Source organism: Ambystoma mexicanum, chromosome 1p (assembly GCF_040938575.1).
Source record: "Ambystoma mexicanum isolate Mex_15411 chromosome 1p, UKY_AmexF1_1, whole genome shotgun sequence".
NCBI classification, from domain to species: domain Eukaryota; kingdom Metazoa; phylum Chordata; class Amphibia; order Caudata; family Ambystomatidae; genus Ambystoma; species Ambystoma mexicanum.
This window is the reverse complement of record NC_090921.1, coordinates 786,669,812-786,696,273: the sequence shown is the minus strand read 5'-3', so window position 1 is coordinate 786,696,273 and position 26,462 is coordinate 786,669,812. Positions and strand designations below refer to the sequence as shown.

Sequence of the window (26,462 nt, the reverse complement as noted above, 5' to 3'; positions counted from 1 at the left end):
GAGGTAAGGGCAATGCTCAAGAAGGGTGCCATCGAGCTTGTCCCCAAGAGGCTCCGGGGCTCCGGATTATACTCAAGATACTTCCTCGTCAGAAAGAAGGCGGTTGGCACCCCATCCTGGACCTGGGTCGGTTGAACAAGTACATCAAGGCACAGAAATTCAGGATGGTCACCCTCCAACATGTGCTGGGACAGCTGGAGGAGGGCGACTTCCTATCGTCACTAGACCTGGAGGATGCTTACTTCCACATCCCCATTCTAAAAGGACACAAAGTTCCTCAGATTCGTAGTCCAGGGGCGTCCCTACCAATTCAGAGCCCTGCCGTTCGGATTAAAGTCGGCACCCAGGGTGTTACCAAGTGCCTCGCACCTGTGGCGGCGCGGCTGCGCCTGCAAGGGATCCACATCTACCCCTACCTGGACGACTGGCTAATCCGTGCAAGGTCAAGAGAACTCGCCGTCGAACACACAGCTAGTACCGTCCGCCTGCTCACGGAGCTGGGATTCGCCATCAACTACCCCAAATCCCATCTGGTCCCGTCGCAGGTGACACTGTTTCGAAGCTCGATACAGTGAAGCGATTGGCATCTCCGTCGGTAGAAAGGACTAAGGCCATTTTGGGCAAGGTGCAGCGCCTGTTAGCCACGGATGTGGCCAGAGTGAGGGCCATCAAGTCCCTCCTCGGGATGATGTCCTCATGCATCTACCTTGTGCCCCTTTGCAGACTTCGGATGCGTCCGCTACAAGAGTTCCTCGGCGCCCGCTGGATTCAAGTGGCGGGCAGCTTTGAAGACAGGATCCCGCTCGACGAGGAGTTCCGTCGGGCGATTCTATGGTGGGGTGCCCGTGCGCACCTCGCGACAGGCATGGACTTTCAGGCCCTGGCGTATCAGGAGACGGTAACGACGGACACCTCCCTGGAGGGATGGGGGGGGGGACCACACCAGAGATCTCCACGCAAGAGGCCTCTGGCTTCCGGAGGGGAGGTCTCTTCACATCAACATCCTGGAGCTACGAGCTGTGTTCTAGGCGCTCAACTCGTTCCTTCGTCCCTCAAGGACAAAGTAGTGAGGATCTTCACCGACAACACCACCACGATGTTCTACATCCGGAAACAGGGAGGCACCAGATTCCCAGCCCTATCCAAGGAGGCCCAGGATCTGTGGCACTGGGCCGTCGCCCAGGGGATGTTTCTGGTTCCCTTCCACCTTGCAGGAATAAAAAACACATCGCCGACTCACTCAGCAGGGAGCTGCGCTCGTGCCACGAGTGGGAACTACGCCAGGACCAGGTGGATCAGCTCTTTCAACAGTGGGGCAAACCCCAGATCGACCTGTTCGCGACGGCGACAAACTCCAGTGCCAGAGGTTCGCCAGCAGGTTCGCACAACCGAGGAGCATGGGCAATGCTTTCTCGTTCCCTTGGGACGGCCTGTTCCTGTACGCGTTCCCTCAGTTGCCGTTGCTGTTCCGTCTCATCAACCAGCTCAAGAGGTCCAGGTGCAGGATGATCCTCGTCACACCGGCGTGGCCGAGACAGATCTGGTTCCCGGACCTTCTGGACTTGTCAGCATCCCCACCTATCAAGCTGGCGACGGACGCGGATCTTCTCTCCAGAGAAGGAGGCGCCATTCTCCATCACGACCCGGAGTCGCTGAACTTGCAGGCTTGGCTCCTGCGGCACTAGAGTTTGGAGGATACGATATCCCGGCTGACTGCAGAGAGGTGCTTGCAAAAGCCAGGGCGTCCTCAACTCTCAAATGCTATGGACATAAGTGGAAGAGGTTCTCTGTCTGGTGCCGTGCACAGATGATTAACCCTCTGCGGATTACGGCCCCTCAAGTATTGCCGTACCTACTGTCGCTGGCCAAAGCTGGACTGGCTCACGCCTCCAAGATACATCTGGCTGCCATCTCCCGATACACCAGAACTACAGGATGGGTGTCCTTGTGGTCTCATCGCCTGGTGAAGGAATTTATGAAGGGACTATTCCGATCGTTCCTGCCAGTGAAGGCCCCTGCCCCGGCGTGGGAGATCAACGTGGTGCTGACCAGGCTCATGGGTGCCCCATTCGAGCCTATGCTTTCGGCGCCGTTGAAGTTCCTGTCGTGGAAGACAGCATTTCTTGTGGCCATCACCTCCGCACGACGAGTGGGAGAGATCCAGGCCCTATCTTGCAAGCCTCCATACTTGACTTTTCACGACACGAGGGTGGTGCTGAGGACGCACCTCTCCTTTATGCCCAAGGTGCCGTCGGACTTCCACCTCAACGAGCCCTTGGTGTTGCCAGTTTTCTTCCCGTCGCCTTTGTCTCCGGCCTAGAGGACTTTGCACTCGCTGGAGGCGGCTAGAGCGCTGAAGTTCTACGTGGACTGCACAAAGAGTTTTCGGAAGACATCACAGCTGTTTGTGAACTTTGGACCTGTGAATCAAGGGAAGGCTCTCTCGAAGGCTTACATTTCCAGATTGCTCTCCGGCTGCATCATGCACTGTCACCGGTTGGCAAACGGACCGCTGCCCGGCCGTCCGAGAGCCTTCGGCCAGAGCGATCGCTGCTACCACGGCGTTCCTGTCTGGTGTGCCCCTGCTGGACATCTGCAGGGCTGCTACGTGGAGGTCGACGCACACCTCACAAGATTCTACTACGTCGATCGGGACTCCAGGGAGGAGTCCAGGGTCGGCCAAGCAGTGCTGCGCAACCTGTTCGCTTAAGGTGAGCCTGGTGAGGAGGTAAGAGATGCTTAATGTTGAGCCTGTTGCCACCTCCCGTGGTTGTGCATGTGTATACTGCTATGTATTCTTATATTCATGAGCATGTGAATCCATGCCGGACCCCATGCTGGAGAATGACAAGTTACTTACCTGTAACTGTTGTTCTCCAGCATGGGTCTGGCATGGATTCACATGCGAACCCTCCCTCCTTCCCCTCTGCGGCTCTTCACTCGGTCATACTGCCACTTTATGGGTTACCAAATCTGAGGATGGCTGCCAGGGGAGGGGCTTAGGTAGAGGGCAGTCATTGGCTGGGGGCAGTATGACTCAGAGATCAGTGATTGGTTACTACTAAGAAAGGCAGATCAGAAACTAAACTGATACTGTTTTTTTTTTTTTTCTTTACCGAGGATTCCCGGTCTGACGACGGGGAATATTCATGAGCATGTGAATCTATGCCAGACCCATGCTGGAGAACAGTTACAGGTAAGTAACTTGTTCCACATATAAGAACCTTCAGGGTAGCGGTCCTGAGAAGAGCATCTTGTAGAACATTCAAAAGCTGTGTGCCTCGGTTCTATATCGGTCAACAGGGACAGTTAGATCTGATTCTTGTCCATCTCCTAAACTTTTCTTTTGCCACTTTAATCCATTGTGGCACCTTTTTAACCATCGTTGAGAATTGTATGTGGTTGAGCAGAATGTGGTTGAGCAGTTATCTTCCATTCCAGACCAAACCTTGTACAACCCCAAAAACTCTCCTTTTAGTTTCAGGAGCATGGAATTGTTCATTTTAATAAGGCAGAATGAAGACCAGTTTGTTTTGGATTTGATGTTTTCACCGAGCTGCTGTGCTTGATTTTATGTGCCTTCTTTTTGAAGCATTTAGTGTAGACAAATCCTGACAGTTGCAAAGAGGATTTACTGAAGGCGATCAGGCAATTTATCCTTGCTGCGTCGCTTCTGATGGGTATACTCTTTAATTTTAAATAAGTGGACTCCCGTCAAGACTTTGGAAATAAGATGTTTCCTTTTCTGGAATGCTGACAAAAATCTGATGCATCCTGTCCAATTGAATCGCTGTATGGTCAGCTCTTGAATTGTCATTGCAAAAATACTGCAAACCTAGACCTCCTCTAGTCTGAGGTTACTGAAGAGGATGCCACAGATGCAGATATGACGCTAGTTGTACAAGAGCAGCCTGCTTTCAAAGGAGGCCACTCTTGTCTCGCACACTGTTGGCCAATTTCTGCCTCGGCGGATTCAGCCTCAGCAATCCTCTGCTCTAGAGATTGGCCACCATCCTGATATTTCGTGAATTGGAGGTAATTTCTGACTCTAGACACATTTCTAATGCAGGGTGCAAAATGTGCACTCTTCATTGGCTAGTGATTTTGGTGTGCTATGTATAGGCATAGAATTGAGGTGGCAAGTGACTTTTTATTGCTGGCTAGTTGCTTGCAACTTTATTTTTGCCCCTGTATTAATGCCTTGTAGACCAGGTCTGCAAATCAGATTTGGTGTCGGGGGGGGCTGATTCCTGCTCGGACAGGTGAGTATGTTGAGGTGATGGGTGATTGATGTGAAGCACTGGAGCGAGTTGAGTAGGGTGCCACGGCCATGTTTCGAATATATCTTTGCTGCTAGGGTTTTGTGTATTTGTGGATTTTTTCAGGGGTTTTGGGGGTCTGATTTTGAAGGTGTGAATGGTGTTCTACTTGATGGGTTTACCCCATTCTACTCCTGATACACGAAGTATGAAATGTAGGATAGGTTGTAACTGCGTTTTATTTCTTTATTTTATTATTTCTTTATTGACACTGCATGCAATTTATTTTTTCCACTCTGCTTCTTGGAAATCCAACTCTGGCAAGAATTATCACTTTCAAGCTCTAATCCCGTTACCAAATAAACACGAGAATGTGCCAAAAAGCACTTTACATTTGATTTAAAAAATCTATAATTGTAGACATATGCTCAGTGTCCTGTGATCTAGAGTCTTCAGAGGTGTCCCTAAACTCTTGGGCCACCATGCTGCAGACGTTGCCGTTCTGTGTGTTCAGCCTGGAACTTTGGGGACCACCAGCTTGTCCTAAATGTTTCTGTGAAATGTCAGCGTCCCAGCATCCAAGGGACCGGAGATACAAGGCTGACACTGACTGTCTTGCCAGACCCTGTTTTCCCACATCCAGTAGTGTGCTGAGGAGGCCTGCCCCAAGTGAGCTGCATTGTTCAACTGGAACACGTTGCACCAGCTGTGTCCGACCAGGGATTCACTGGAACAGGCAAATCCTGGGCACCGAGGTCCAGAAGAAATGCTCTGAGAAAACCTGCCAACTCCCAAGAGAAACTGGAGTATGGTTGGGGGCGGGAGTCGGGGGAATTGAGTTACTGTGGGACTTATTTGAACCCCAAACTACCCTTTACCCCAATTTTGAAAACATTTACCAAAGTTTGGCTTTGCTTGTTCACACGCAAGCACTCTGAAGCCTGGGGCAGTCTTATTCACTAGGATAGATCTTTACCTGACTTTTGAAACCCTTGTCCCATCCACAGGACACTTCACCCAACTTTTTCCCCAGCTCCCACAAATACTTCTAACTTTCAGGGCACAATGTCACAGTCAACTTAGTGTTGGACCTTTTAAAGTTGAGGTTGAATTCTAGTGTACTGTAATTGCTTATTTAACCAATAACTTTCCTTTCAGTATTGTGGTGGGGGGGGGGGGGTATTGTGGTTCTATTGCATTGGCTACAGAAGGTGCATATATGCATTTTATTATTGTGTGGTATTATGACTGGCTTGTAGTCATTTTTATTTTAGTGTTTGGCCATAAATATAGTATTTTTATAACTACTCGTCTAAGTGTAATACTTGATTACTTACCCAGTGGACCTTTGCCAGGGCTCATCCCTTCCAGACTTACCCTTGGGCACTCTCCATGTTATCTTGATTGGTTTGTCCACAGCTCCCAGAGTTCTCTGATCACTAACTAAGATGGCCTCATATACATCTGTCAACCAGGCCACAGTATAGAAATCTAGTCTTAACAGTAGCTTCATATCTGGCCAATTCAGGCCAACAATCTGACGCAGGTGCAAAATGGGGCAGAGGGAAGGCCTTGCACACTTTCCATGCTAGGACCTCCTGGAAGTGCCACCATCTTGATTTAGTTTCTTGCCTTAACCCATCACAAACGTTCCTGTATCACTTCAGAAGATGGCCCATATATAGCCATCCACACTAATGCAATGCTCCCGTGCCCCCTTTCCATCCCTCTTTTCTTACTAGCCTACTTCAGGTCATGTTTCCCCAGGCGAGGGAACAATACGCTGCAGACAAGGATCGGTGCTTTGAGACTGATGGTGATTGGGCAGAGCAAAATAACATTAGTCCAGTAGACTACAGAGATATTGTGGTGTAGGTTTGCGCTGGATAGTGTAGACCTCCAGCTAGATTTTGGGTTAGTAAATAACCAGGTACTCGCATTTCTTGAAGTTTGATTGATCGAAGTTGTGCAGCTGTCCTTTTGGAGTTGCTTTCACAACGTAGCTGTTAAGTAAAGTGCAGATTCCCTGTGTTTTGTGCATGGTGGTATTGTTGCTAGTATTTTGCTCCTTATCTTGGTTGTATCTTGGGTGGTGGCAGTGTGGGTGCCTCAAACCCCCCCCCCCCAACTTGAATGGGAGTAACACTGCACCATGCCCCAGAAGGGCGTGTGGGTAATGCAAAGCACTAAAGTGCATGGTTTTCTTGACCGGTAATCGGTGGAGGGTTCATGCTGCTCCTGTGACGCGAGCTGTCTGGTCGAGTCTTGGTGGCATACCTGCAGCCGTATTCTGGTTTCTTAGGTGATGTTTAAGGATGCACATTGTGTAGCTTGGTGATGCTTGATGGAGCCAGTGGTGATAGTTGGGGGCAGTGTTTCCCAAGATGAAGAAAGTTTTCGGTCTCCTAGAGTATGTGATTAAAATCCTTCTTGATCAATGGGTTGTAATCACAAGGTTAGTTTGCGGTCTATCTGGTTTCTAATGTTGGGTTTCCAGTCAAAAACCCTGATCTTGAGGCCATTCCATAGTTGTGCAAGGTAATTTTTGCAGAGCTTGAATTGCATTTCGCTTCTTTGGTTTGTGTGTAAAGAATTTAACAGTGGCGGGAGGGAAAGCGCCACCAATTGCTCTGTATGAAATCAACTTTAAGAAAAGGAACCTGAGTGGTACAGTGTGTAGAGCCATTGGACGGGCCTAAATTAACTCCTTACAATTTCCCACCCCATTCTCGTGCATTCCCTTTCAATTGACCTTTGACTGAGAAAAGATTAACCTTTAATAGGCTTAGGATCCGGTCTTTGGGCCGGGTGGAGTTAGGATTGCAATGAACTAATTCAGTATTTCTTGCATGAGTGCATGCACAAGCCTGTTTGGGCACTCCTTGGAAGCAGTAGCAGTTGGCTTGTTTAACTCGCCATAGATGACTTTGTATTTGCGCAGTTTGGAATGTGCAATTTGCTTATGCAATGGACATAAGTGCCTAGCTCCCTTAGATGGTACAGTATAAGGGAGGTACAGTATAAGGGATTGGCAAGTTTCGTATTTCATCCTTGTCCCCTTCTGCTAGCCCTGCGCAGTTCAGCTTGGTGTGTTGTCACCTGGTTAGTGATGCCTCCATGACTGGGGTGTGAATCGGACGTGAATCTTGCTGTCACACTTGTGTACTAATTTCAAGCGCATCCTATTTTTAAACTTACTGCTAGTGTTCATTAAGATTCACGTGTCTGGCTATTCATCTAGGTATTAGCATACTTGATTATGGCCCAAATGACCTTTCCGAATTGTCCGAATTTTTTTGTTCAAACTATTCAGTAATTTCAGTCAATGTTAATTAAATATAGAAGTGGGGGTAAGGGAATAGGTTAAGGTAAGGGGCAGGTGGACTACCCCCACATCGTCCAACAAAAAAAAGATCAACAAATTCGGTCAAACCGTAAAAGGTAAATTGGATCTAAAAAACAATCGACCTAAACTCTCCAGATCTCCCGATGTACAGAATACCTATCCGGACACCTGCAAAATGTAAACCATGGGTGGCTGTCCAGTCAAGAATAGCTAGCTATTGGGGCTGTCTGCAGCCCAAACCAGTTCAAGCATACAATGACTTTCTTGCGCTCTAGCGAGTGCTTGTGGAGCAATACCATATCTGACTATTTCCTACTCTTGCCTGGGAGGAAGACTAACAAGAAAGATAAGTTTAAACGGGACCTAAAGTGGCTGCTGTAGTCTTAAAATGGCCACCGCCTGATCTTTAAAAAAGTAACGGAGCCCTCGGGCGCACCCAAAGTGTAAATGAGACCAGTGCCACTAGTCTGTGCTAAATCGAGGTTAGGGGGAAAATGGCCATGAAGTAAACAGAAAAGAGCAGAGCAAATCTTTCCCTGCACTACATGCTCAATGGGAGCTGAGGGGGGTGTTGTAGTGTGACAAAGTACACATCAATGAAGGACTACCTCCCCCTGAACTGGTAGCCTTAAGCACTAACCGGGACAAGTGAACAAGGCTAAAAGGACTGGATCATACACTTGGCAGATATGCTATGGGTCACATTGAAAGATTGGTAAATAAATGTTTTGCAGCTTTCCCAACTGAAGTCGCAGGTCAAGAGCCCCAGTGTAGACTTGGTCTCACAGGGTATGCAATAGCCAGGAATTGGGCACTGCTTTAACTCCTGTGTGTAACCTAGAAGAGCCTTATTAGCCTGACAACACAAGCTACCTTTTAGTTACTTTTGACTCGTCCAGACAACTTAGAATAATTCTAGTAGATGCTTAAAACCTAGTCCTGTAGGGCCCAATGAGCAGGAGCGAAACCAGCCCCTCTATGTCGGCATCACTCAGATAGCAGCTACCAGTAGGGAACCAGGAGTGAGTACTCGGCGCATTGAAAATCTACCTCACACGAGATTCAGGCTGACTTTTTTTTGTTCCATTATGCTTAAATGTGTACTCAATGTGTCCTAATTTGTCTCAAATATTCAGAATGTCACGTATGCACGTTTGTAAGGCACTGGTTGGCCTGAGGAGCCAAACGTAGCTCCTGGTAACATTTGGTTTTAAGCAAACCAGGCACTCCTAGGCTTGAGGCAGGAGATGCATTGCTCCTTGCAATTCCGTGACTCGTATAATGGTTAACACGTTCTAGTTTGACTCGGGTCCGGCGCCTGCTTAATGGGGGCTGCCTAGGAGCTACGTTGATTTCTGTTCAGCTTAACCTTATTTCAATCCCTGCTATCATACATTTAACATTATCATTTGAGAGCATTACGCTCCAAGCAGTGTCTGCTCTGGGCTCTCACGTGGGCCGTTTCAGCTTCTATATTGTTTCTGATGTCCGATTAATATCCAGAATAATGTAGGCATTGAGGTGTGTAGTGACCACCATACCAGTTTAATTGCTAAACCTTTCTGCTTTGGAGTAGTAACCAATTTTTAGTGTTTTGCTGTTCCTTAATGCAACCGTTTTTGTACCTGCAGGCTGAGGCAGAAGTAGCGTCCTTGAACCGCCGCATTCAGCTGGTGGAGGAGGAGTTGGATCGTGCTCAGGAACGACTAGCAACTGCTTTGCAGAAGCTTGAGGAGGCAGAGAAGGTAGCAGATGAGAGTGAAAGGTGAGCAATTTATTTTTCTGAGTTTATTTGAGACTTGTGGTGAAGTTTTACATGGCACAATTGCCATGCTGAGTAAATGTCTCACACAGGCATGAAAGCTGCCACTCCTGTTCTGTAAATTGGAGGGCTTCCTCATTTCGCTTCTCTGCGTATGTTTTTGCTTGAAGTAAAAACGTTTAGTGAGGTTATATTCGTTAACTGCAATGCAAGCTATGAAAGGCGACAACTCAAGCTCTAGTCCCCCTTCTCCGCCCCCCCCCCCATACCTCTCTGAAATGGGGTGATATTGGAAGAGGGAGGACTGTTAGTTGCCCTAAGAGCACAGACCTCTGGTGTGTGGGTATTACACGGTCTTATTGCTGGGACCAGGCATGTATTTACTTAGCCAATAGATAAGCATGCCTAGCACCCCAGTAGTCTTCACCATGCAAGGGATTTGATCGTGTTAAGTACTCCATGTGGAGCAAGGTTTTCTGGGGAAACTGGTACAGCAGAATCTTGTGCCAAATGTAAGGGGTTACAAGCGGAAGGCACTGGCTGGGCTAGTAGAGGGCAACAAAGTGAAAGTTACTGCACCCAAGTCTAGAGATGGACAAGGGAGAGCCTGGCTAAAACACACATATGCACACAGCATTCTCCCTCTAAAATACACCTATACAGAGCCATATTTCTTCAGCCTCTTCGGCTCTAATATTTGTACATTCTTGTATTTAAATCCTGGCAAACCCTTTCAAACTATTACTTTCATTATACCCTAGCCTCTGCATTGTGATATAACCACACAGATGGGTGAAGTGGAACAGGAAAATGCCAACATGATTAACAGTGGAGTTCTGTAATGGGCACTTAACCAACTCTAGCTTAACCAACTCTAGCTTAGCCATCAGATTGATAGATGGTTAATTTCTGGATTTGTACACTTGCTGCTGCTTCTAGTTCCCAAAGTGGAAGCTTCCATCCACGTTGGTGTTTCAGATCTGCATAAACCTCTTCTGGGTAAGTTTCTCTGGTTGGGGGGGGCTCAGAAGCACCCTAAATGTGAAGCCAGTTTCAGATTCTTTGACCCACTCTTCTGTAGCTAAGCTGCGACTCGTGTGGCGGTAGGCTTTATGCCAATTACTGTTTACAAGAGAAATTCTGTTGAGTGGTCCACACACTTAAGTAACATTAATGCTTGTGGATCGGCGCAGGCTGATTGGCGCATAGGTTTTTGCCGCAGTCACCGGTTTGGCGCGGCCAGTTCGGTGAATTTTAATTAACATTGTACTTCCAATAAAATAAACAATTGGGGCCATCGTGAACCGTGGCCTGCAGGGCTGCGTGACTGACCAGTTAACCATCTGCACCAGGTAACCATCTGCACCAGTTACTCATATTAAGTGTTATGAGCGTTCTTAATGGCCCATGTTTCATATAGTAACTGGTGCATTTGAAAATATCTCGATAGACTAGTGGTCTGCTCTTCGTTCTTGCAGGCCAGGGTTCGAGACCACCAATTTTTTTTAAAAAAAATTGTACTGGCACATGCTGGTGCCAAAAGATCCCAGCGATGGACCAGTTGTGCCTAAACTGGCCTGCCCTGAACTGCCCATGCTGGGAATGGGGTGCATCGCTGTGGATCTGCTTAGAATCTTGTGCTTTGTGTGGGCTGACATCCAGTGGTTGGTTCAGAGGATTACATTTACTCCTGCGTCCCACTCCCTCTTTGATGGATATTCCTTCCTTCGGGACTGGACCGGAGCCCTTTGATAGCATCAAAACCAATCCTTTTTTATTTTTACGTAGGGCCATTGTGCGTGGCTTTAGCCCTGCATTCCTTAGCCCCGCCCAGCGCATAGCCCTGCAGTCCTTTTCAGCGCACAGTCAGAATCGGACGCACTTGGCATCAAAGGTTTTTTGTTTTTTGTCTTCTCTGCTTTTGTCATTCAAATTTGTCTCCCTACCCCAGGTACCCAGTGCTCCAGATAAGATTTGGAAGTGAGTATTTTACTTCCTATTTTTGAAAGTTGGGAGTAAAATATTTTTTAGGGAGTACAAATGTAAGTTCAATTCCCAATGTAAGTATTTTTTTTAAGCTAGTAAAAACGTTTTAGCTGTACTCCATGTGCCACTGTTCCAAACATATCCATATAGCTGTGTGAGTGAGCAAGAGAGAAAGGTCCTACCGTTATTTCTTTGTTGGTATTTTTACTCTCCATTTTAATTTTTTGGGAGTATTTGCTTGTCGATGCACTCCTTATCTTCAGGGCTGCCTGTAAAGACTGGAGGCGGGCGTCTGTACTCCTGCTCTCTATATGGCAGAGGAGAGGAACAGAGGACACCAGCCAAGATTCTCTATAGGGCAGCGCTGGTCGAGCAATCGAGGCCTAGCTTCTCAGGAGGTGATGCAGGCTGGTTTTTGAGTACAGTGTAGTCCCCAAGCCCCCACAAAGGAATGTCCACACTGTATTAGTTAAAACAGTCTTTAATTAATATTCAACGTTATGTACGCTATCACAATAACTCACTTTGTGCTCAAAATCCACAATTATTATCAGATCTCATTAAAGTGCATCAACTATACTCTGGTCAATTGTCACACAGATCAAGGAATAAAAGTAACCCAACAATAGATATAGGAGGAAAGCAGTGGGTTAGAACAATGGGCAGAATATTGACCCCTACCAACTAGGCACAATTATGTGTGGAGATCCCCCCCACCTGGGCAACCTGTAAATTAAAGATCTATCACAAGCCCAGTCCATATATTGTTCTATAAGTCTTATTTCCTTCTATGAGGTTTCTACCCCCCCCCCCCCCCCCCCAATGTACCTGGTAGAGCAGAGTTCTTCTATGAGGCATCGATGGATCCTTCTTGAGTGACTCACTTTAAAGCAGGAGCCACGGATCGCCAAGAGGCGTCTATGAAAAGTTTGATGGTGCCGAGACCACAGCGTCGATCCAGGCGGTGCTCGTCGGCGATGTCCTGCGAGGATGAGGTGTGCGGGGCACCTCGGTGTTTGATAGTTGAGGACTGCAAAGAGTTTCTGAACTGTGGCCCGACAAGGGTGTCGAGTCGTCGAAGTCTTTGTGGACTTCGAGTGGTGGGAAACCCACCGGCGGATGCTCTTCGGCGCGCCGACGGCCTGGTCTTTTCCAGCAGGATAAGGTGGGCGGCGGTGCGGACGAGCGCTTCCGTGAATCAAGTCTTAGGCAAAGGAGCGTGCGGCTCTGGTAGTCGGCGTCACGGCATCAATCGGTCCCCTCTTCTGGGCAACCCGGCTTCGACGTGCCTCCAGCAGTTACGACGATACTCCGAACCCTGGTCGACGGCAATGGACTTCGACGGCATGATGTTTGGGTGCTTTACTTCGTTCTCCTCGGCGGTCCCAGTCTCCGTTCGGCAGCCTTTCGAGTGTCACTTCCAGGGAGCTTTGGCGAAGGTTAGCGGTGCTAGATGGTCCCTCGGAGCACGGGTAGAGGGTGCCTAACCAGGTCCTCTCGGATCAGTTCTTGATGAACTCGACAGCTTTCCGATTGGGTCGAAACAAATGCAGCAGCAGTTCTTCTTCCAGCTGGGCATCAAGGATAAGCAGTTCCAGTTACTCTTCAAGTGTCAACTCCGCTTCTGAACAGTTTCCAGTGGTGAGAGGTCCCCAGATATACTATTCTGTCTCTCCACACTGCTGGGTCACACTCAGCAGCCAATCATACAGAAGGGCATTCATGCAGGCTGTCAGCCAATGAGGCATACAGTGCATTCAGGCCATACTCCTCCCTCAGACACTCGCAACAAGGAATGTGTATTGAGACAAGTACCCAGCCATTCAACACTACACACTGCATTCATACCAGTTTCAGTTTCGGGCAGGGCTGTCTCAGTCATTGTGCCATACACCAGAAACCAGACATCCACAACAAGAAGTGCATATTGGTCACACACTCCATTCACCCAAGTCCCACCCACAGGGTGTACCACAACATAGTCACTGGGAAGGCTCCAGCCAGTCTGGCCTGATTCACAACAACACCATATATGGAACTTCCACCCAACAGCCAGTCAGGGGGAAGGGACAGAGTCGGAGCTTCCCAGGACTTTGGGAAAACAAGGTAACGGGCAATAGAAAGGAAGAGGCCACAGGGGCCTCTTGTTTCCTACCTGGTATCAACTGATTCCAATGGCAGGGCCTGGATGTTGGGTAGAATTCTCTCATAAGGCTAATTTCCCAAACCTAGTGATTTGCTGGATTTTTGTTTTTTTTTCTCCTTCTCCTGCTAAGAGTGAGACTCTCTTCCTCCCACTCTTAGGCATGATTTGAGTGTCTTTGACTGTGTGTGCTTAGGGGCTATGAGGTTTTTCTTTCTACTCCATAGGGTATCATCTATTTTTTTTAATGTAACACAGGGGTGTCCTAGTGACTCCATACCCTGGGACTGAATGACTGACTACTGTTCCCAGGGCATGTAAAGTCACCATTGACTTTACTAGTCCTAAATTGTGAACAGAACCAGTACAAACCATCATATTGTGGAAGCACTGGAAGGGGTTAATTATATTGCCCCTGGGTCTGTTTTCAAGGGGGCACTGTCCAGTCCCCCCTTGTCGAGTTTCTGGCTGGTGGCAGTGGTTACCACGCAAAATATTCCACCGGAATATTTCCTATGGGATGATTTTAAATGCACCACTTTTTGGTGCAATGTTAAAGATGCTGCCGGTTTATTTAATATTAAATTCACGGTTGGGTCTTTTTGCCAGAACAGGGCCTGGATATCCCAAAACGGAAGATACTCGGAGCACCTATTCAGCATGGAGCTGCCACCAGCCCATACCCTGCTCTGTGGGCCACACACAGGTGCCCAAAAACACACTAGAGGCACAGGGTTGCACCCCCACCCATGGGTGCTTAAGCGTATCCCATGGGTCTGTACATAAAACCAAAAACAGGAAGAGCTGCACTGCCAGGAGTCCCATATGGACTCCTGGGCAGAAAACAATACAGAACACAAATGTACCGCAGTCTGTTTCTTCTGCCTATGCCGGAGCATAAATAATTTGCCTAGTGTATTTAAGAGCTTTGCTACGGGCGGCAGACCCTTGCAACCTTTGCCTCGAGTACCTGGTCCCAGACCATAGTTGCGATGCATGTTTCTACTGCAACTCCCTCTCAGGCCGCACACTCGCAAGAAGGCTCGTCTGGTGGGAAGTTGTCTTCCACAGCTTCCTTTGGTACACCCACGGAATTTCAAGAGAAGTCGCCCAGTAAGTACACACCCCACCTGGGTGACTCCTTCCTTGGGTCATCGGTTATGGGAGGAGTCGTACGGGTTTGTCTTGAGGTGCTCCAAGCAGGGTGTAAACTGGATACTAGTTCCTTGAGGGTTCCTCCATTGGGGCTAAATGTACCGGGGTTACACCCGAGGTTCCCCTGTTGGGGGCTGAAAGTAACAAACTCTCTCTAAAAGGTTTCCCTCAATGGTACTAAAAGAAGCGCCAGCAAGTTCAAGGGTCCTTGTCTGAGGTTCTCCTCACGGGCTAAACATCCTGCTGCCCAGTCTGAAGGAGCTCGTAGGGCGGACATGCGTCCAAGTCCTTAGTCACCGGCTCTGCTGAGGATCCCTTAATGAGGACTAAAAATCACTTCAAGGCTTCTAAAAGGCTCCTAAAATAACAGTCAAATCTGCAATGACTTCTGACGGACCTGTGACAGGGAGGTCCTAGTTTAACTTTTGTCTTTGGCGGGAATCCCCTACCCCCAGAAGCTTGCACAGGCTCCAGAATGTCTGTGAAGACAGGAAACTAGGGATGGGTCAGACTCTGCATTCCTTTGTGTTCTGGCATGCCTACCCTGGAACCAGTTCCAACTGGGAGGCGGACTGTCATGAAAGGACCGCCATCATTGCAGCAGGAGTGCTGATTGGCTGGGATCCTGGATAAATGTCTTAGATCTGGCTGAAGATAAGTTGCCCCCTGGAGCTGAATCCGATAAGGAATAAAACTGCTGTAGCTGATTCCAGGGACCGGAGATGCCTGCTGTGTAACCGCTGCCTGTGCCGACTTCTACCATGTGACAGAGGGGCCCCAAAGACAACTATTGCAACCCTTAGAACGGAGCCACTAGAAGCACCAACGATCTTACTGGGAGCCTTTCCTCTCCACTCCTGTAGCAATTTCTCATTGTGTCCTTTTGTCACCATGACCAAGAAATTCAGAGTCTGGGACCTATGCTGCATCATGAAGGCGTCCGTCTGCAAGCTCTTCTTCTCGGCTGAGGTACTATGTGGCTTGAGGTAATATTTAACCACATAGGAGCGACACAAGGATTTCTACCAACTCTAAGTCTGTTACTTGTTGGCTAAGAAGTCCTTTGGAACCTTGACTTTCCTACAGTTTGTGCCTTATCGTGACCTGCCTACAGCTGGCCACTGGACCTCCAATGTCCCCCTTCTGCCTATGAGAACACACATGCCCTAGATTAGGGAAGGTCTTCTAAAGTATAAGGCCTCTGTGAAGAAAATAAAACCAGTGTTGCAAAGTACTTACTTGCTATGTGTTACAAGTGTTAAAGTTATTACTTACCTGTGAATTGCTTACTGTCATTCTGAAAAGCTGTGCCTCATTTATAAGAAAATCAGTTCAAAGACAGTCTTGCCAGCAAAATTCCAAAATGTAGAAGATGCATACCGTCCTTGATATTTAATATGTATAACAGATTTATTAACGCTTTCCCCAAGTTCAGCGAGGTGCCACCGTAATTTACCAGACAAGAAAACTATATAGCTACAACCTTAAGGTGCTGCCAGAAGTAAAGTCAGTAAGGTTATATCCAAGGATTTTGCCCCATAAATTTCATTCCAAAACTGGTCAGTCTCTATAAATTCCTCATGGTCAATCAGCTGCCCCATACCCTTTGATTTAGGATTTATAACGTGCATGCCCTTACGAAACCAAGCAGGAACCTGCATCTATGCACAGATGTCCAATTCTAAATGACCGCTTAAACATTACCAAAGAAAGACTAACAAAGTTACTGGCAAAAAATGTCCAATTCTTTTCGATGAGAGCAATGGAAGGTAGGTTCCGTAACTCACCTGGCAATGCATTCCTAGCACCCTGTCCCGAACCCATAGCCATGTTTCACCAGACCCTTATGATGGATAGCAAGGGAATAGGGAACACCCATTCCCCAGCTCCGAACTAGAGGGTGAGAAATAGAATGCTCATTAGGATACAGCTGAGAACGTGCTGTGCCATCACACACTAGCAACAACCAAACCATAATCTTCACTCCACAACATACCGAACGACTGAGAGATGGCCATGAGTGGAAGAAACTAAAGACTGTTTTTAGGCACAGTAGTCTAAATTCAATCTGCTGTTTTACAGGCAGCCAATGGAGCATCCTCTGATACTCCCAGATTCACATCTATTTATTTTTTGGGCGTATTGAAAACCAGTCTGATGGCAACATTCTGAGCCACCTAGGGCCTATGTAACTGCCTCTCTGGTGCTCCTGTAAGTAGAACCAGTGGCATTGCTGGGGGGGTGGGGGTTGGGGGCGGGGCCCCCCCTGTGGCCCCCCCTGTGGCCCCCACCTAAGACGAGCAGTGACCATGTTCTCCCCCTACATTTGTCTGTGCCCCCCCTACTTTTGTCTTTGGCCCCCTCTGTGCTCCTCCTAAATTTGATTCCTGGCGACACCACTGAGTAGAACACCACAATAATAGAGTCTGGAGATTATCGTGATTACCACAGCACGATCAGGTTCAGAAACCTGGCAGAATGGCTTTTAAGAGCATACATTTAATATAGAAAACGAATATGACTTCAGAAACATGAACATTACAGCCCAAAGATGCCTGCCATACACAGCCTACATTATGTAACCTTGCTTGAGCAGGAGTTTGCAGCATAATATGGCAGGACAGGCAATAGTCGCAGGAAGTCGCCTAATACAGATTTGTCATCCACATAGGACTGATAATTCAAACCAAACTTGGTAAAAAAATATCATAAACGGCCTGAGGTAAACATTAAACAAAATCTGACAGTGGGGACCGCTGGGGTACTCAACCTAGCACATGAAGATTATCGGAACAAAAATGTGCATGTTTAATTACTTGGGACCGAAACCATTTCAACGCACCTCCGAAACCTGGGCCACATCATAGAGCAGTCAACAGTAGGCCGAAATCAAATGTGTCCAAGGCCGCTGATGGATCAAGCATGACCAGCATGCTCGTATCTCGAAATTGCAAGGAGCTGGGAGCTGTTTAGCCCCTGGTTATAGCCAAGTGGAGCCTGGTTAGTTTGAAACAAATGGCTACCAGGAGCAACTTTGACTAGCGCAAGTAGTGCTATACAAACCTAGCTGTGATTTTTAACAATGTATGTTTAGGAATGTGTATGAAGAAATAATATAAAGAACACACTTAAGGGACATGGAGCCATATTGTTAACGTGACTGGAAAAAAGTTAGATTTGCTGTGCCCTCTGTACTAGCTCTTGGTTCCCCAGAGGTAGCTTCTGCCTAACTAGTTATGTCTGATACCCGGGAGCTGCTTTTTGCTCCATCAACCAATCCTAATTTCAATCCCTGATATCTCCTTCATCGGCCCTGAGAACGTCATCCCATGCAGCCACCAGCCCTATCTTGGTCCCATGACCGGGTTCTGAAAGCGGACGAAGTTGTCGAATAGATTTTTCCTCCAATAGCTCTGAAGCAGTGTGGAAACGACTCTTTCAAGAATCTTCGAGGGCCAAGGTAAACCAGCAATCGGGCGGTAGCGTGCAAGAACTTTATGGTCCAATGTGGGTTGCTTCGATAGTGGTGTGAGATGCTTTTATTTAAAGATCTTGAGGAACGCTTTCCTGTCGTAATGCGGCATTCCCAAAATCTGTTAACAAATAGTTTAAGGTACGAATCGTGTTGCACTACCAAGTAGGCTGGAAAGGGATCCTACTCGTAATTTGTCGGTTTGAGTTTACATGGCAAGATTTCAATTTGGTTTTACAGGTGAGGAGAAACTTGGCAATAGAGGAGTTGAAGTTAATACAGAAACCTGATTCTGACCTGAGAGTTGAGGATTTGCTGTCTAATCGATATTTAAAGGGATCGAGTTTACTTTCCCATTCAAAAAAGGTGTTCACATTAGCCAAAGTAATAGGGAGGTAAACTGAATGAGGCACGTTTGGCTAATGTTAATTTCCTGTAAACGGCAAATAATTACTTAGGTTGATTTCTTTGAGCAATCAATTTGTCCTTCGAGGAACTGTGACTTTGCCCATACTATTCTGTTTAGGCTGTTGGTGCCAATTTTGCAATCAATGATATCTTTAGATGGTTGTGCAGCAACTGGACCCAGGTAAACGGAGCATCATCACTTTGGGACATATGATGTATATCGAGGACTGAATTTGGCCCACAGGGCAGGATCTGTGAAGACGTGGTCTATACAAAAAGGCTCTGCCGTTGGTCCTTGTATTACCTGAGGTTTGGTGTGAGTTCTGATGCACAATCCCCACTCCTGGTCACCTTTTATTCTCCCCATCTTGGTAGGATTAAGCATGGCATTTCGTTAATCGGGTGTGGGGCTCAGCGAAAACATTGGTGTTGTAATCTCCCACAAGAATACTTTTCCCTGAATACAGATCATACCTGCAAAGTCTATGGCTTCATGATTCTCTTTGGAAGCCACAACTTGAGTTATGTCTGCAGATCAAATGTTTCTTAGAGGGGATTCTGTGACACAAATCGAGCAGGAATCTTCTATTCATATATGGGCTGCTTCCAGTTGGCCACAGCTTCTCCAACTTTGCCCATTTTCCCAGTGCTAGGATCTTGTCTGGGTTCCACTGTGTATTCTGTCGCAGCTCCCTGGACTGGAGAGTGAAGTAGTTGGAGGGTTGCATCGCTCCCACGTCGCCATGTCTATGTATGGGCTTCTTTCATCCTGTGGGTCTTTCAACCTAACGGTGGTAAAACATTTTGTGTCACTGTGTGGTATTTGAGCTACTACGAAGACAGGTTTACCACTCTGGTCCAGCAAAATCATTGTTTGAGCTGGGGGTGCCCTAGAATTTGGGCCAGGGAGCAACCATTTTTCATCAGATGCTGCGTTTGCACCTGTTGCACTGTGCCATCTCCCAAGGCACGAATGAACATAGTTTTTTTCCAGTAACACGGATCTTCTAAACCAGTCCGAGAGGCCCCCACATAATTGGGTAAAGGTGGGCCTTCTGTATACTTTAGCAGTTTCTCTGGGATTACTGGTCTAATTGTCGTTCGCCATAGCACCTTCTTTTCTGGGGGGGCCTTAAAGTGGGCGGTGTGACATTACATCCTTCCAATTCAATTACATGCACTTCATCCGCCTCTTCGCCACACACAAATACGCTATCCAGCTTTCTGCCAGAGACTAAATCCCTGAGTGAGGTTGCACTCAAACACGGCATCCTTTGATGCGAAGAGCGGCCTATTGTTCTGGGTGAGATGGAGTGAGTCACCGGTGGTACTGATGGCTGTTTTGTTTTGGGGGTTTTCAGCCTTAGAGCTGAGCCACAGGCCCCCGTCATTGCTATCCAATCTGGCATCGACTACTCTGGCAAGAATTCTTGTTCTTTAGCCATGTTGGTGCATAGTGTGAAGAGGGCATCTACCCTATAGGCCTCTGTGCTTAAGGTTTGAGTAGAGAAGACCTCTTCTACATATGAGGACTGCATTGATTGCAATGGCGAATCATTCTCAAACGAAGAGAATATGGATTTTTTTTCTGAAGTCCGGTGTAAGGCGTTCATAATTGGTTTGGCGACGATCAATGTATCTCTTTTCAGTCCCAAGCAGAAATTCAGTAGTAAAATTAGGTCACAGCCACATTCAAGTAGTGTTTTCACGTTTATTTTGTGGGTCACAAAAGGAGCTTAAATGTTAGTTAATAGCACCACACTATTACTGCAGGTCTGAATGCCTGACAGAATCCGCTCCACAGGAGCTACGCAGACAAAGTGGAGGAAAACCTACCACTTCAAATCTTTCCACAGTGCACCTCTGGGTCTGCTCAGTATTCTTCTGTGAAGGCGCTCCTGTCTCCAGGCACTCAGCTTGCGCTCTTAATTTCAGCTTGCCACACCAGCCTTGACTGCCAGTGAATGCTTTCACTTGGATTTCGCTCCGCTGTGCGAAAATACAGCGTTTTAAAAGGTGCTGCTCCTGCAGGTAGCCAGTATGACTGCTTTCACTCAGATTTCACTTGATTAGTACTTTCCTTTCTGAATTCTTTCTGCCTGTCTGCCACTTCCCAGACCAGTGGAAATCCCTCTGGGGAGCAGCCTCCGGAGCCAAAAGAGCCTCAACTAGTGCTTGCCGTTCCACGCTCCACTTGTTGATTTTGCCAACAGAGATGCGCCGTGTGTTCAAGATGACGAGAAACCGCCTTCATCAGGACGTTTCATGACAGGGTGTTTCAACATTTCGGCTCCTGCTCTTTGGGCGCTGCAGGTGGGGTTCTTTCAGGAGCCCGTATGTTGAAGACTCAGGAAAAATCTGGCATTATCCTTGAAAAGGACATTTTAGCAGAGTTCCGCAGGCTGTGGGGAGCAGGGGAACCACACACGGCAGATAGACGCTTGTTACAAGCTACAGGCTTCTGTAGAAATTCCCTTGGCTGCATGCCCCAACCCCCAATCTTCCACTGTTGCAGTGGCAATCCTCCAGTGCAAGTTTTCATCATGGTTCTCTCCCTCCCGGGTGTTGTCAAAGGAGGATACGTTTTTGGAAGCGATGGGGAAGAATCTGTGATAATTTATTTCTTAGATAGCACTACACACCCATAGGTCTCGGAGTACTCAAATAACAGAAAACATTATCCCACAGTGGTACTTTATCAACCTCGGAAGGATGAAAGGCTGAGTTGACCCTGCCGGGATTCGAACCTGCCAGAGCAGGCTGCACACAGATATCGGGGCAAGTGTTTAGCTCGCTGGGCTATGTGACAATGCGTAATTTCAGCTTCGTCAGGCAAACACTGAAGCTGTGCTTGCTGCTGCTAATCTAAAATTATGGAGAAGCTTCACAGTTGGAGCAGTTCATTCCCCATGGCAGACATGAAGTTCTAGACCGGCTTGTCCGATGCCAGATTCCTGACTCTATCTTCTAAAGACTGCTGCGCATCATTGATACTTACGCTCAGGGTTTTATGGTTGGCATTGAAGTCACTCTCCAAGCGTGGCCGTGTGACCATATTCTCAAAGGCGGTCCAGTAGAAGTTTCCAGATCTTCCCTTTGACGGCAAGGAACTCTTCCACAGTTGCACTTATGAGGAGTTGGCAAAGGCCAAAGCTATCACTTTAACAGAATCACTTTCTCCAGCATGGGGTCTGGCATGGATTCACATGCTCATATTCCCAGTCAGGCTGGGAATCCTTGGTACTAATAAAAATCAGTTTCATTTCTGAACTGCCTTTCTCCCAACAACTAATTGCTGAGCTCTGGGGTCATACTGCCCCCAGCCAATGACTACCTTCTACCTAAGCCCCTCCTCTGGTAGCCATCTTCAGGTTTTTACTGCACGGTCAAGTGTTGGGGATCCTTGTGTTTCGCTCTCGAGCTTTTACTGCATTTTTCGCTTTCAGTCAATCAAGCCTTGTGCTCCATCGATCATCATTCCGATTTAACAGGGACCCGTTTTTCGGATTCTTCAGCGCCCCTCAAAGGCTGATTTCATCTAGTTTCTTCGTGGAGGTTTCCAGAAGATTCTTCAGGCCTACGCCGCGTGGATCATGTCGGATGAGGATTTCCCCCCCTCTTTTCAAGCTTTGCACCGACTGCGGCTTACGGAATGTTTACATGGACAGACATTCCCAGTGCCTTTACCCGTCACACAATGAAGATTGTGCGTTTTTCTGTGAACTCTCACCACGCACGTTGAAGGATCGGTGTAAGCGGCTGAGTGGCTGCAGACCAAAGTCTCTGCGCTGGGTGGGTGCCAGGAGCATGCCACTCCCGGATCCGGGAAAGCTGAACAGGCTTCTAAGTCCTTTGAAGGGCGCCCCTCCCGCAGGGGTCCAACAAAAGGACAAGCACTTCGTGTCCGCTACCACTGGGAGTGCCGTTGCGGCAGGCTCCTCGGTGGCCAGGGCGCGTCCTACATCCCCCAGCTCCATCTGTCTCCAGTCAACGCTCCGGATTCTCATCCAAGAGGAAGTCTGATCACTCGGGCAAGTTGAAGGATGCTCCTGAGACGGCCAATGAAAAGACCATGCAGGGTTTGTGTCCGACCTACCCTTGTCGAACACCTCTAAGGACAAGACCAAGCAGGACAAGTTGTCTCGAGCGACCATGAAGGCCAAGCAGGACCGTGAAGGCCCAGGTGCACCAGACGAAGTTGACTCCCATCGAGGTGGTGGTAGCAGTGACCCTTTCGAAGGCTGCAGAGGCGGACCTGCAGGGCGCCCTTCTGAATGAGTATCATTCCCTGCCAGGAGGGAGTGTTAATTCCAGCCCATTGAGAAGACCCCAGAGAAGAAGATGCCGGTCATCTCCCCGAGACCGTCCCCTCGGGATGCGAACAAAGGGGGAGGGGGTGGTGAAGTCCTCCATGGCACGAATATCTCCTCTGCAGAGGAGGAACTAGTGTCTACCGGTACGCACTCAAGGAGCACAATGGTTTTTATTTTTTTTGGTATAGGGGGCTGTTTTGGATGAGGACTTTGCTGCATCAAAAAGAAAACCCGTTCTAAAAAAGCTACCCTGTTTAGTTGCACATTCAGTTGGGGGATATTGGTAGAGTGATACCATCTTTCTAAACCAATATAAAGGTCAGTATCATGATATGTAGCAAGATTTATTCAAAACCTAAACGGTGATCGCTAGATCATAAGTTAAAACACAAGAAAAGAAACACTTAAAACGTATACAAAACTAAGAATCCTATTGTTGCTTAACTGTCTTTGCCCTGACATACTGGTCTTTTGTATAGACGGAAGTGATAGTAGACTGAGTGACTTGGTATAGTACAATACAAGCCCTCATACAAAAATAGTGTTGACGGTTCAATCTCTTTCTGGCCTTGGTATTTAGACTTTCAACCGTCTAGAATTAATCAACTTTGGGTGATAGTCCAAGGCCGTCTTCAGGACACAACTGCCTTCATGGGAGGAACGTGATTTGAACAAGTTCTTGTATCTTGGATGCTGAGCACATATTTCTAAAAACAAACAGTATATTTTAAACTGACCGGTTCAAAGCATTTTGTTCACTTTAAGTTCAACTTATTCTCCCAACACTACAATTGTTAAGTGCACAATTTAGCATTTCATTAATCGCCAGATTTCCAAAGGCATCGGGCTGTCGCTCAGGGGATGTTCTTATTCCTGTTTCATCTGGCAGGAGTCAAGAACATGGTCGCCGACTCTGAGCAGGGAACTTCGATCGTGCCACGAGTGGGAACTTCAGCAAGACCTGGTGGAGAACCTGTTCCGCAAATGGGGCAATCCCCAGATCGACTTGTTGCGACGAATGCCAAGTGCTGGAGGTTTTCCAGCAGGTTTCCCCAGCAGGGGAGCATGGGTGATGCATTCTCATACCCCTGGGAATGCCTTTCTGTATACGTTCTCTCAGTTGCTGTTACTTCAAGTAATTAGTCAACTCAGACGATGCCGGATGATCCTCGTCACACCGCATGGCCGAGGCAGATCTGGTACCCGGACCTTCAGAGCATGTCCGCATCCCCACAAGTCATGCCGCCAGGGAATGAGTCCAGGGTCTCTGAACCTAAAGGCCTGTCCCCTGCAGCGCTAGAATTCGGTGGCTACGATCTCCCGGCGGACTGCAAGGAAGTTCTGGCCAAGGCTAGAGCATCGTCTACTTTGAAATGCTACGGACTCGAGTGGAAGAGATTTGCTATTTGGTGCCATTCCCGGAAGATCGGCCCACAGAGTTGGCAAATCAGTGCTGTGCAACCTATTCGCTTAAAGGTGAGCCTGGTGAGGAGGTAAGAGATGCTTACCATGAGCCTTGCCACCTCCCGTGGTTGTGCATGGGTGTACTGCTATGTATTCTTTATTTATGAGCACGCAAATCCATGCGAGACACCATCCTGGAGAAGGAACAAGTTACTTAGCTGTAACTGTCGTTCTCCAGCATGCCATAGATTCACATGCGAACCCTCCTGCCTACCCCTCTGCAGCTCATCTCTTGGTCCTACTACCACTTTACGTGCTACCAAATCTGAAGATGACTGCCCTCTACCATTGGCTGGGGGCAGTATGACCCAGAGCTCAGTGATTGGTTGTTAGGAGAAAGACAGTTCAGAAATGAAACTGATTTCTTTTCTTTACTGTGGATTCCCAGCCTGACAGGGAATATTCATTAGTATGCAAATCCATGCCAGACCCATGTTAGAGAACAGTTACAGGTAAATAACTTGTTTCGTCTGTCCTATCCAAACCTGTTGTGGCAAGGTCTGTCAGATTTCTGCCCCACATCTTTTTGGGGGGGGATCCAGGACCACAAGACTGTCGGCCAGACCGTTCACCAAGCAGACCTCAGTAAAAGCAGCAGAGGCAGAGTGGCTGGTTTTTTCTCCCCCTCCCCCTCTTCCGCTTCCACTGCCAGATTCAGTACCCTCTCCTCTGATTAAAAACAAATATATATATCTCTCTATCCAGACCATCACAAATATTCCATGCGTTCCATCGGTAGCCTGTTGGGTTTCCATCTCCCCATTCCTTCAACTCCTTCACCCCACCATCCTCTACATCCGACCGGGTCACCCTCTCTCTGTGCCAAGATTCAGAAGATTTTGGACTGGTACAACCAGTCCTTCCTGCGAAGACTCATATACTGCATTTTTAGTGTCTCAGTCCAACCAGGCTGGTCTGTGCACCATTTTTGACCGTCTGATTTAAATCTTCACATCCCCCAAGAGACGTTCAAGATGATCACGCCCATGCAAATACGCTCCTCCCTTGTAAGAGATGATTTTTCTCTGTGCAGTACATCTTCAGGATGCGTACCTTCATGTAGCCATATGGCCCCAATACCACACATACCTCTTTCAATAGGGACGAACATTTCATGTTCTGTACCAAGTCCTCCCCTTTGGGTTGAGCTTGGTGCCGAGAGTTTGTACTAAGATGATGGCTGTGTAATGGCAGAGTTCCTCAGGCTTTGAGCAGTCAATGTTTATCCATATCTGGACGAGTGGCTTCTCGGAAGTCCCTGTAGTTACTACTCCAGCTGCTGTCCAATCTGGGATTGTCTGTGAACTGGAGAAAATCGGCTGACTGTCTAGCAGAACCGAATTTCTTGGGTTTTCAATGGAACACTGTAGCTGCCAAGTTTTCGGACCAAGGACAGGATGAGGGATTAACTGCATACATCCTCCTTTTTCCTCAATTCCACCCACAGGTCGGTGTGGTGGTTTCAGAGGCTCCTAGGGCTATGGCGTCCTGTGTCTCAGCCCTCCTTCCGGCGAGGTTGAAGATGATTGACCCTCAGACAGGGCTGGTTCCAGGCAATGGATCCAGACTCACTTGAGTCCATTGTCTCTGGAACAGCTGACTTCTGCTGGTGGATGGACTACCAGTCTTTCAGCGGGGACACCATTCTTGGATCAGTCCGGTTAACCGTTTCTTCCCTGCTCGGCTGGTGCGCAATGTTGGGCCACCAGAGTAGGTTTTCGACCGAAGGTCTGCCTTAGACTGGGGATTGCCAAATCAACTACTTGGAGCTTCTAGCAATCGTTCTTGCCTTGAATGCTTTTCTGCCCAGTATCGCCAACCATGTTGTTCGGATAACACTGTTAGTGTTCTGTCTGAACGAGCAGGCCGGTACCCAATCGCTGCTTCTAGTAGACCTAGCCATTCGGAATTGGTAGCGGTAGAGAACATTTGGCTGCAGGTGGTGCATATCCTGGCCCAAGAGAACATGGCAGCCGATTTCCCTCGGTCGCCAGTCTGTGGCAAACCACGAGTGGGAATCAAACTTTAAAGTCTGGCTGGATCTTTTCTGGGTGGGGCACTCAGTCCATAGACTTGTTTGTAACACTTTCCAACAATGGGCTTCTGCTTCATGCCTATGGGAAAGGTTAGGTCTGGGCTCCCTTGGGGATGCAC

The 26,462-nt window shown here is 47.9% G+C and overlaps 1 protein-coding gene across 10 annotated transcripts in view; it reads left to right on the top strand.

The window, feature by feature from the left end:
* Positions 1-26,462, top strand: part of TPM3 (tropomyosin 3) — a 322,771-nt gene that overhangs the window by 190,353 nt on the left and 105,956 nt on the right. For all 10 annotated transcript variants that reach the window (XM_069651637.1, XM_069651619.1, XM_069651661.1 and 7 more), the window contains one exon: positions 9,237-9,370. In XM_069651637.1, the coding sequence (XP_069507738.1) occupies positions 9,237-9,370 (134 nt within the window). The remainder of the gene's footprint in view (positions 1-9,236; positions 9,371-26,462) is intronic.